This window comes from Pygoscelis adeliae, unplaced genomic scaffold, assembly GCF_000699105.1.
Source record: "Pygoscelis adeliae isolate BGI_AS28 unplaced genomic scaffold, ASM69910v1 Scaffold27, whole genome shotgun sequence".
Taxonomy (NCBI): Eukaryota; Metazoa; Chordata; class Aves; order Sphenisciformes; family Spheniscidae; genus Pygoscelis; species Pygoscelis adeliae.
In genome coordinates this window covers 984,542-996,729 of record NW_008825410.1, presented here as the reverse complement: position 1 = coordinate 996,729, position 12,188 = coordinate 984,542, and the positions used below count along the sequence as shown (strand labels likewise).

The 12,188-nt window shown below is 43.4% G+C and overlaps 1 protein-coding gene across 1 annotated transcript in view; it reads left to right on the top strand.

The window, feature by feature from the left end:
- Positions 1–9,524, top strand: part of ASB4 (ankyrin repeat and SOCS box containing 4) — a 15,300-nt gene extending 5,776 nt beyond the window's left edge. Inside the window, exons 3-5 of the mRNA XM_009330503.1 lie at positions 610–1,100; positions 2,771–2,884; positions 4,796–9,524. Of these exons, the coding sequence (XP_009328778.1) occupies positions 610–1,100; positions 2,771–2,884; positions 4,796–4,984 (794 nt within the window). The 3' untranslated portion in view covers positions 4,985–9,524. The remainder of the gene's footprint in view (positions 1–609; positions 1,101–2,770; positions 2,885–4,795) is intronic.
- Positions 9,525–12,188: the final 2,664 nt, after the last annotated feature.

The window sequence follows — 12,188 nt, the reverse complement described above, 5'->3', positions numbered from 1 at the left end:
GGCCCCGCTTCGCTGCTCAGTAGATGGAGCTGTTGCTTCAGCTGCGAGGGCCGCTCGGCAGAGGCAGAGCAGTCCTACCCGTCCCCTTAACAGCTTGAAAACAGGATCCAGACCCTCCGCTGGGGGCTGCGGCTGTGGTTTTTCAAAATCATCTGTGGAGCTATCATGAAGTGGCCTTTCTTCCAGGCTCGCAGTTAAGGAGGTGCCGCAGGAAGCCTTCTCGGGGTACAGATCTGAGCAGAGCTATTCTCCGGAGTAGGAGTAAAGCTCTGCTTTTCCCTTCAGTTCTTAATCCATAGGAAAAAGCATTTTACACAGAGATTTGGACCTGCACGCCGCTCCAAAAGAGAGTGTTCATTTAAGGTCTTCTGCCAGCTCTGGGCCAAGCTATCACGTCTGAAGCTGGATCCGAGAACCTGAAGTTACTAAGGGTTTCCTGGAGGCTTAAGAAACGCAGAATCCATGTCCCTAGCTATTTGCATTTCCATGTGCGTCTTTCAAGCCAGTTGCCCACCCCCACCTTCCCCTTGGGTAGCAGGGCTCAAGCAGAGAGATGGCCAAACTAGGATTTCGTTGCCTTCTTTTTTACCCGTCATCTTTCTTTGGCAGGAGCAAATGTGAACATAAAAACAAATAACCAAGATGAGGAGACTCCTCTGCACATCGTCGCACGTTTGGGTGTCCCTGAGCTCGTGGCCTTTTACGTGGAACAAGGAGCACACGTTGATGCTCTCAATGCCTACATGGAGACTCCCCTGGCCTGTGCAGCCTATTGGGCCCTTCACTATAAGGATCAGATATACAGCCCGGATCACCACCTCATCTGTTGGATGCTGTTAGACTATAAAGCTGAAGTGAACACTCGTGATGAGGATTTCAAATCACCGCTCCACAAAGCTGCCTGGAACTGTGATCACGTCCTGCTGCATATGCTGCTGGAGGCAGGAGCAGAAGCAAACATCATGGATGTCAATGGCTGTGCACCACTACAGTATATCCTAAAAGTGACGTCTGTGCGGCCAGCTGCTCAGCCTGACATCTGCTACCAGCTGCTACTGAATCATGGAGCAGCTAGGATATATCCTCTGCAATTCCACAAGGTTAAGGATGGCTTTGTACGGTAGGGATATTGAGAGAGGTGATGTCTTGAACAGGACTGGGATGAGAGATCCCAGAGAGATCTTCAGGGTTTGGTGGTATCTGGATTTGCTGGAGCCTTGTAGACTATGGGCCCAGAACGCCCAAAACCTTGCGAGCCGACCTGCTGTAAGAGTGGTATCATTTAACTGAAGTGAAATTACAGTTGCTAATGCCAGAAACCAGACTCAGATCCCATTTTTGTCCTTAACCAACCTGAAACCCCAAACTCTAAATGCTGGTTCAAGCCTAATTTTTCAGAGCTGATTCACTTTCTCATTTCAGAAGACCTACACGTCTTTGCCAAACCATACAGGCTTAACTGGGTTATACGAAATACATATTTCATGGCCTCTAACAAAGATTGGAGATCAGACCAGTTGATTCAGTTTGTCACTTCTGACGTTTAAAAATCTATTCAAATCTATTCAAAATGAAGTGGATCTCAATAAAGCTTGGGCTCATTCCCAGGAAATGTGAGAAATTAAGGGGAAACGCTGGGCCTCTGCTCATAGTTGATGAAAAAAAAAAAAAAAAAAAGAAAAAGAATTGCAGGATCACTCCCAAAGAATTTCTAAATGTCTGCAAAGTCCAAGGCACTAACAGAAGTAGCTGACAGACTTCTTATATCACACAACTAAGTAAGCTTGCTGTAGTCAAGACTCATTCTCTTTCATCCTGTGCCCTGAGCAACATTTTGCAACTTTCCCCCTGTATATATAGTTTCAACAAGCCAAGCAACCAGAGGCCTTTGAATAAAATGCCAAACCTTTGGTTGTGCCCTTTTGAGCCCAGGATGAGCTGGCCTCGTCTTTTACAAAATAACCCTTAGTTTCCTAGAGACCGTTTGAGAGATGGGTCTGGGGTGTCCTCTTCCTGCCTCTGCCTGTCTCCCGTTGCATGGAGCGGGTCTCCCTTCCAAACCATCATTTGCCATCTGTAAAATATGTAGGATGATATTTATTCCAGAGGGATGTTCTGCAGTTTTGTTTGTGAAAGCCTGTCTCCTGTGTGGGACAAAAATGTGCATCGTACAGTGTGAATGCAAAGTGCTATTCCCTGAGTGTGAATGACAATAGGCTTTGGTTTTTTCCTACTGAGCTAAAGTTACTGGGCAACGAGCAGTCATTTCAGAGGCCCCGTGTGGCTTGGGAGCCTTACTTCTGAGCTGTGTTATCTCCCAGCCTTCCTTTAAATTTTCCGGTAATAATGCATTTTTGATTCATATAATGGGATTTTTTCTGTTCCTGTGCTGCATGACCTGGAGCAAGGACTTTGTGCATGGCTTTGCCTGGTGTCGAGACACTCAACCTAGCTATGAACAAGTTATTTCCAGATTCAGATGATAAAGCTGCCCCCATCAGCAGGCTACACTGCTCTGGAGATCTAAGCCAGTATTTCTGTATTGTGTTAAACTGGGGTGTGCGCAGCTCCACTGGGGGCTAGCCTGGGGTTTCTTGCTGCACTTGCACTAAGCGGTGTAGACGTGGCTTGTGTCTTTTGCGTCTCCAACCTTATCCTCTCGTAATTCTTTGGCTGCATCTGTCTCAGTGTGTCATTGCACAGTGCTAAGCATCCAGGCTAGCCCCAGCTTCTTGGTGGTCCTCATGGTCTCCATGCATCCTGCCTGCAGGTGCTACAAGCCTGTCATTCCCACCCCAGAGCTGTGGAGGTTGTCGTCAATACCTATGAACACATCAAATCAACATCGAAGTGGAAAGCAGCCATACCTGATGATGTCTTTGAGGTAGGATCTTAATGAGTTGCAACTGAGTAAAATCCAAGCTCCTTATTTGCATTCTCTATATCTGGCCAACGAAAAGTGAGAATGCTTTTGAAAGAGAAGAACATCTCAGAGGATTTGGGACTTCCCCATTTAATATCACTCACTTGACAAAAGCATATCACTCACTGACAAAAGACATATTTTTGTGAAATTTTCATTGCAACATTATCCTTTGGAGCACCCCCTGGCAGGGATGCTGCAGGAGTTCAGCTGTCCCTGCACTCAGCAAGTGCAAAGATTCTGGCTGTGACTGGTGTTTCTTCAGATCTGTCAACGCATATATTTATATTTTTTTTAAGTCAGCAAAGCTTTTAAAAGTACTGTGTTACATGTGAATGACTACATATTCTGCTTCTGTTGCCTGGGTTGGGTTTCTGTGAGCAGGACTCGTTAGCTGCAAATACAAGGGAGAATTTAAATGAAAAATAAGAGATCGAAGAAAAATAGATGTTGTCAAAAGGCAAAATTGTGGGATGAGCTACATGCCTGGACATAACTATCCCTTTACTTCAGAAATCCTCATAGTCTCAATCCAATATTCCAGTTTAAACCTAGTTTTTTATTAATTCTGGGCTTTTTCAAAATTTTCAAATCAGTGCTGAAGTTAAGTGCACCAATATCTGCTATGCATTATCAGTGATGTTTAGGGAACCCCATCTGTATTATAATGCAGCGTTATACAGCCAGAGGAACTGTGAGACTAACTGTTTTTCCAGGTCAGCTTTGTTCAGAAAAAAATTAAAAGAAACCATTTTGGGTGAACACAAAATTAAATGTTAAAGTTCCTTTTTCACCTAAATATAATAATAATAATAATAATAATAATAATAATAATAATAATAATAATAATAATAATAATAATAATAATAATAATAATAATAATAATAATAATAATAATAATAATAATAATAATAATAATAATAATAATAATAATAATAATAATAATAATAATAATAATAATAATAATAATAATAATATAATAATAATAATAATAATAATAATAATAATAATAATAATAATAGAAGCTTTGCTGAGCTATGAATGTGATTAGAAAGAAAATAACTAAATCTTTTTCTCCAAACAAAAACTTTAATCTGAAATATTGAAACATTCTTATTTGGAAAAGTCTACAGTTGCTCTATTTCTTTGTTGAGATTGTCATTTTTGTTGTCAAAGCTGTTTGCCAAATTTGACATGAAATTGAAGAAAAAAAATTTGACACAAATCTGTACTTTTCATACATGAAGTGTATCTGAAAAAAAGTGTATCCAGACCTGTCAAGTAGCAAAAATATAAAGTAAGGTCAAGTCACGCGTAGTCGCACTTATTTACCGTTTGCTTCTTTTATTTCAACATCATTTGTAAGCATCTGCACTTTTCTTCTCATTGGGATGCAATTTTATTTCTTCTAAAAAGCCACTGGAGCGATGAGCAAGACCAAAGGTACTTTGCCGTTCAGCAGCCCCAGCGAACTCATCGGTAGCGCCGGCATTATGCTGCCTTGCTGCCCCACGGTGAGGTTTAGGGGATTAACTCGGCCATGTGCACTGACCCTGAGCTGGCTGCAGCGTCTGTTCAGGTCAGGACTAACACCACAGAGGAACCCCCACCTCAAACTGATGGATATAAGACATACCAAGCCTAAAGATTTCAGCACGGTCTTTAACTTCACACTAAATATTTGAGGCAAGCATAAGAATTTTGTGCAGGCATTTGGCTAAAGCAAGTCCCTGATGCTTGATGTGCCTCCAAGGGACAGGACGGCTGTCTATGCTTTTTAACTTGTTCTGCCAAGGGCTGCCTGTGGGCAGGGCAAAGGGAGGGAAGGAAACCAGCCTTATTGCCCTGAAACACGTTTGTGTTTTTTTACAGCGGCACCAGGACTTCTATGACTCTTTGTTCACTGTGTGCAGCAATTCACCACGGTCACTCATGCATTTATGCAGATGTGCTATTCGGGCAATATTGTCAGAAAGGTGCCACCGAGGAGTCCCCTTGCTTTCCATCCCCCCGTCCATGAAGAAGTACTTGCTGCTGGAACCAGAAGGAATCATCTACTGAGCAGCAGCAGTGCGGGCATTGGCATCTGCCTTTCAGGATCCGCGTGCCTCTGCGGGGTGCTGGAGATACGGGCAAAACCCTGACACAGCCCTTCGCTTTTGTACAGTCGCAGGCCAGCCTGAAGCTGGGCTGGGATTTACCAGCTCTCCTCAGAGCTGCTGTCTTTCCCTGCACCGAGGAATTGCAGCTGCAGGCTGTGGGTTGCGCTGGGGGAGGCAGAGCTGGAAAGCCCCCCCCTCCAAACAAACACAGGGGCGCATACTTCCATGCTTTGTTCAGCCTAGCTTAAACGATGCTTCTGCTGCCTTTGGTATTTATTCCACTGCCTGCTAGATAGCATTAGAGTCAATCTGAACAACCTTTGATACTGCTTCACTGTAATTTTCTTCAGCTGTCATTTTGGGAGTAAAAGAAAGGATACCATCAAAAAATAGGACATTTATTAGCATCACAGAAATGCTTTCCCAGAAAGAAATGGGCGAACTGCTTTGAATCACAACCACAGACAGGATTTCAGTAGTTTCCGTATTTTCCTGTGGATTGACTCTCAATTCAATGTTAGTTCACTGTTCACTACACCTGTCTGTATCTTATAAAGCTTTGTAATAGTAATATCCTTTTTAATGGCAAGAATTTTTTCCATTATCAATCACAATATTGAAATTTGCAGCACTGAAATTTCTGTACATTGCTATTCATGCCCAGGTAGCTTTTAGCACATGCTATCTCTGTTTCTGCTCTCACTGTGACCAATGATAATTTCATGTCCTGGTGTTGAGAAATGCAGGTAGAATGGACTTGCCCTTGTAACCTGCACAGCTGGGCTTATACCCATCCACATATCCCTCAGGATGGTGTTGGACGGGGTCTGGGAAGAACATGAATCCTTCTCTTCCTTGACTATAAAAGGAACCTAGCCTGCTAACATGGACTATACACCTCATTTTTTGGCAGCTAAGCGCAGGTGAGAGGAATCCTACCTTAACCGAAAGGTGTTTCCAAGATGCAGGTGTGTTGGCTGTGCTGTTACAGACATGCCAGTCTCCCTGATTTGCAGGCCCTCTGCTTTTGGACCTGCCGGTGCTGGTTTCCCTGCTTGCAGGAAACCTTTATTCCTGACCAAGCTACTGTCTCCAGTTCAGGAGGATGAAATGAGGGCAGAGGCAGTTCACACACCAAGTGTCCCGCAGCAAGGGCAAGTGTGTGATCTGACCTACAGATAAAACCCATTTTTCTTCTCTTTTTCTAGTTTGATGCAATCCATCTGGGCTGTTCCACTTTTTTTAGACCCTGACAATTCTGGGCCCTGTTAAAAGGGAGGTGAGCCGTGCCCACCATTGGGAGCCAGTAACTCCTGACTTCTCATTGCATCTCTGACTGTGAAGCTGTCAGTCTTTATCATTATTATTATCTCTTTGCAAGAGAGCCCACAGCATATTAGGCTCTTCCCAACTGGACAGGAGCGGCCAAACTATTCAGGGTCTCTGTGTCTTGCAAAGTGGCAATAACAGCACTTGAAGATATGTGCAGATTATTTAGTGTTATAAATCAATTTGCTTTCTTTTCTTCTCAGTTTTCATGAATCAAAGACGGTACGCTGTGTTAGGAGAGAACCCAATTCATGGGTCTGTGTATGTTTAGCTAGACAGCAACGTAGATTGCTGTTTAACAGTTTCCTGTTCCAATGGAGAATTTCAAAGACAACACAGACCATGAGAAAATGCTTTCTTGTATGAATGAAGTTGTAATATAGGTCCCTGTACTTTACTAAACTGATGAAAGCTTTCCATAGAGTTGCAGAGATATCTCTAACAGAGACACTGCTGTAGTTTACAGGGGAGAATGATCAGGATCTGGGGCAGGTTGTCTATAGAAAAAACTGCTTGAGGCAGTTCCAGGTTGATGGGATCCACTGAATTCTGCACTGAGGAAAACCAGTGAATTTGGAAAGATGAAAAAAGCTTAGGTTGTCTAAACCCACTGCTTTTCTAGGATATGTACCTATGTAAGTCAGGCATGAGGAAGAGGATTTGCAAACTGGTTAAGGCAAGAAAACGTTCGTTGCTTTCTGAACAGTCTGACAATAGGGCAAGTTGGGTAGTCCAGAAGAGACAGATGGAGGTAGCTGATTTTAGTGGGAACACATCCCCATGCTGGCTGGTTCTGGAAGTGAAATTCTGCATCTGGAAGAGGGAGGTTTAAGGCAGAACAATAGCAGTGTTTTCTGACCTGTCATAGTCAGGACTCTCTTGCTGAGAGAGAAGAAAAAAGGCTGTCACCAGTGTTCCTAAATTCCCTCTGATCCTCCCCCTCTGCAGTGAACATGCTTAATTTTTATTCTGTGGGCACCCAGCCTCACTTCCAAGCTTTGTACCAAGCAGGTGCCAGATTATAGCCATTGTGGTATCTGACAGGGAGCACAGTGGGATCAGGCTGATTATAGTCATAGGAATTTGCAAGCTGTTAAAAACACTGGAGAACATCCCTATCACAGAAGAAAGACCTGATTGATGCACTTTAATTGCTTCTGTTGGAGTTAGAAAGACCAACAGTAAGCAAACCTTATTATTTGTTACCTTTTAGTATTTCTTTCGTTTTTTCTCTTACTGTACTGTATTCCCACGCACTGGATGGAGTTGCTCATGTGAGGCGTGGGAGTACCTGATAATAAGCTCATCATTTATTAAATTTACGGGATGCACAGTCTTATTATTCTGACTTAATGCAGATGCCTTGAAATTTCATACTGTCATATACTCCTGATCATGCTTTTATACGTTCAAGGCTGCAACAGATTGGATGGCTGCAGGTGGAAATAATGAGAAACCGAGTTGTCACCCATACGCTGCAAGTTTGAACCTAGTCATGACCTAAAATGGCAGAAAATTGTTTTCAGGGTTGTCTGGTGTCTTCTGTGAAATGAGTTGCTTTTTGCCCTTTGGCTTCTTAGTAGAGATGTAGCCATGTTTGAGATATTTCCACTGCATTTCACAGCCTATTAGAATATTTAAAGCACAGATAGGCACAAAGAATGATCTACCCTTTCCCATTGGCAGCCCTTTCCACAGCTCCCTTAATGACTTCTCAATGGCTCGCAATGAGATTACATGTTTTGGTCCTTGTGCTTTGTAAGAGGTGTATATGAAGAGATGTTCTTAAGCCACATGCATTGTTGACAAAAGAAGTTATCCCATCTATGAACATAGAGACACTCTGCATGTTTTTGTGGGCCAGTGCAGAGCCACAATTCAGCTGTTCATGGAAATATGGACATCCTCTTTGTAAAGTGCTCTTGCAATAATTTTAAACCTAGCCCCTGATGTCTGATTGGATCCAGCTTGACTCAAAAATCCACTGATTTCTCCATGGAGAGCATGTAGGTGAAACTGAAGTCAGAGTCAATCTAACAGTGTTCAGGAATGTATTTTCCTTCAAAACCTTTAAATGTCTCTTCATATTTGGTCAGCCTTTAGAGACAAGGACAATGAGCCCAAAACAGCGTGGCTGGGTCACCTCTCCAACACTGCTGCTTGTCCTGCTAGCCTAATGCCAAGAAGAGGAGCCAGAGACTGCAAAGCAGAAACTCAGGACATTGGAAGTGGAAGCAGTAAATCTTGACCAGTTCCTGCTCAGCCTCCAGCCAACATGTCCTTGAAACCTTCACCATTCATCCTTGAGACAGGCTAGTTTTCCAGTGCTGCTGGTGGCAGGAGGGGAAGGATATATCCTCAGCTGCGTTCTGCTGCGTGCAGTGGTATCAAGACCATATCGGCTGCACAAGATTTAGAGATGTGATAAGTGCGTCTTCTCTCCATAAAGGTGGCTTTGGATGGGTATCAACAACTGTCTGCATACAGACTGGTCCTGGAGCGTAATGCGTGTTTTGTTAATGTGCTCATTACTGGTACTTTAAGACCATACTCAACAGTCAATGTCACACACCTCTACTCCAAGCACAAGCTACCTGATGAGATCCTGTTGCTTGGTCGAATGGCAGCAGTACTCAGCCTCGGGACCTTCAGCACAAGGGGTGCTGGTTCCACATCCCTCACTCCTCTCATAATGACTGCACTGAGAAGAGTTTGCATTATAAAGAAGAAAAGGCTTAAAGCTCAGATCACAATCATGGGGCCTTGGGGCCACCTGGCACAGGCAGCCAGGATCTCCATGTCTTTTTACCCTTGGCATTTGAAAAGCCAGCAGGCAAAAGGAGATGGGTTGCCTGCACCCCTCTTCGTGCTCTTACATGGCATTGTCACTAGGGCTGCGTGGAGGATGACGAGGCTGTCTGTATCATCTTGAAAAGTTTTGGACAAAAACTCCTGACTACACAAAAGCAGAATGGTGTTGAAATGTCCATTTAAATTCTGGCAGCTCTGCATGGATATGTGTGTGCGTCGGCATGTGCGTGCATGGGCACGTGTGAGGAGACTTGCAGAGAGATCCCAGTCGAAATCTTTGCTCTAGTTTCAATCAGAGTCTTTTGACCCAAATCAGGGTATCAGAGCTGAAACCAATAAATTGCCGTAAGTGTTTTGGCATCAATGAAATTTTACTTATTCAAAACCACTGACCATCTTGAAAGACCATTTCTCTTCTTTCCATGGGGCAGTACCTTACAGCCTATACACCAGTTTTGACAGAATCAAGTTAACTGCCATGATCATGACTTTATATAAATCTCCCAGACTGAGCAAGACTGACAACTATTTTTTAAAATGTCAGAAACACAGATATTAGGGGGTAGGGGAAAAGATCTGGTCTGCCATGGAAGGTGGCAGCTTTACTTTTAGCTGCAAGCACTGCTGGACCAATTAAGATGATCACAGAGGTTTGGCTCATTTGTATTTGAGGAACGTCCTTTGAAAACGTGCTAATGCTTTTGGTAGCAGATTTTGCTCATGGGACAAGTACCTTTAAATCAAACATACAAGAGTTCAGTCTTTAAGATTGGAAGGAAGATTGAAACAGTCTGGGGTGGCCTATGCTATTATACACCTTTATTAAACTCTGAGAAGCCAAAGAGGCATGCCAGCATTTCAGTGCGCTGGAAGGTTTGCAGGGCTCTTGAAGGGCTGCTGCTGCTTTTCTGAAATGGTACAAGATATAGATGGGTCGGACACAGCAATATTTCCATTTACTTTCAGGGTATGGCAGTAGAATATCCCTGTACTTCCTAGGGTTTGCTCTTCTACTAAATGATAGTGCAGAACATGCTATTAGCAGAGATGCCAAAGCCTAGCTAGCGTCTGACACCTTAACCTCCCCAAGAATTATATTAAAGTAGTGGAAAGATCTACCACAGTCTCTATTTGTAGGACGGCAGGGACCTCTGGTACAGCAGCCAAGTGGGCCAGAAAAGATTGCTATATACAGCAACTGTCAGATGAAATTGGTTGGCCGCTCAGAAATTTGTTTCTGACTATTTCTCCAAATGCATCTTAAGCTTCATAAGACACAAAGTGGAAAGGTGACTATGGATATTACTCATTCCAATGACCTGTTTGATTTTAATACACAGTTAACATTTTCTTAGCACATGGCAGCTGTGTGTTGCCCTTTACCTTGCACAGGCATCCTATGGAGTGCTGCTAAATTACAACTAAGGTGTTTGAAACAAGGACAGTAGGGCACATGATTTTTACACTATTGATGAACCGTTCAGTTCTGTTCTTTCAAGCTGGGGCTGGCTGGGGATGATGCTATCAGCCTTTTGCCTAGTGTCAGAATCACACCACATTTTAGCCTTGTAACAGTGCAATTGATATGGCTGCTTAGGCTATTTGTACTGCAATGAGCACTGCGTTAGATTATGTCAATATTAACTGTCAGTGGGGAGTTGCACTGCCTGCATATAGCCATAAGCTTGCTGGCTATCTGTGGGGGGAAAGAGGGCTGAATCCAGACAACTTTGGTCAAGAATAGGGATCTTTACGTATCCCTGATAACCCTAAAAACACCACTAGTTGGTCAGGGACTAAAAATAAATAACTGCTAAGATATGAGGAAAAAGGCACAGGAACAAAAGAGTAGCAACACTCACAGAAAGGCTACTGTATAATAGTGTGCTATAAAGGAGGGGACAGAATTGTGTGCCCTATAAATATACGGGCACTGGTTCACACAGTACGAAAACGCAGGCATTGCTGAAGGGCAGGCCAGTGCCTGGGCTGACTACAAGCACACAGCGTGCTGCAGAGCACAGGGGAAGAGACATCACTGCAGTCAGGGCAAAGCCGTTTCATGACAAAAAGTAATATAGATATTTTAACATCCATGCAGAGTAAAACTGACCCTAAAGACCCAGTTGCAGTGAAGTCCACTGAATTACATCTACCTCCCAAAGTTGAGACAACCCTTTGGTGAGTCTATCCTGCTGTTTCCAAGTTCACTGCTGGGGAAAAGGTGCGTGGCTGCCCTAAACTCAAGGGCACTCTGTCTGCCTATGTCCGCAGTGAGCACACCTCTTGGTGCCAGCAGCTCTGAACTATACCTTGCTGGAAATCTGATCCCCAGTCTGTCATCTGGGTCCATTTCTGCCACAGCCCTGCCCTTCCCTCCACCATAAATCCACAGAATTTCAGCGAATTCTTTTGTTCTTCCCCACCTTATAGCAGTTTTTGGTAGCTTTTGTTTGGGATAATTTTTTGGATACAGTGAACGGACTTAAAAATAATCTGAAATGAGTTGCACAGACACCTGCACACACACAGAGCAACAAGACATGAACAAAGTCAAACTCTTCTCAAATAAAGGAGTTTTGACCAGCTGGAAAGAAAATAATTAATACATTTTTACATGTAACAATTGTTTTTTATATATCAATACACTGATGGTGTAATTTGCAGCTGTTGGGTAGATGGAGTAGAGTATGTACGACAGCATTACCCTGGTCTTAAAGGTCTCTAATGCAATCAAACCTGGTGTAATCTGCAGAATATGCAGCATTCCAGTCTAAAACTGAGACCCAATTGCCTTACTATTTTTGTTGGATTACTTTAGAAATTATTTGGAGGGTTTAACACAGGAATCTTTAGTTCCTGCAATAATTCACAATATTTGCATATTATTTCATTGTTTCTCTGACTGTCTGCTCCAGCACTCAGGTGCTCAGCTTTGGAGGGTGGGTGCAGTAGCCAGCAAAGGTGGCAAGCACTGGCTGCAGCACTTGGGGAGCTGGATTCTCCCGAGGATATGGAGGGGG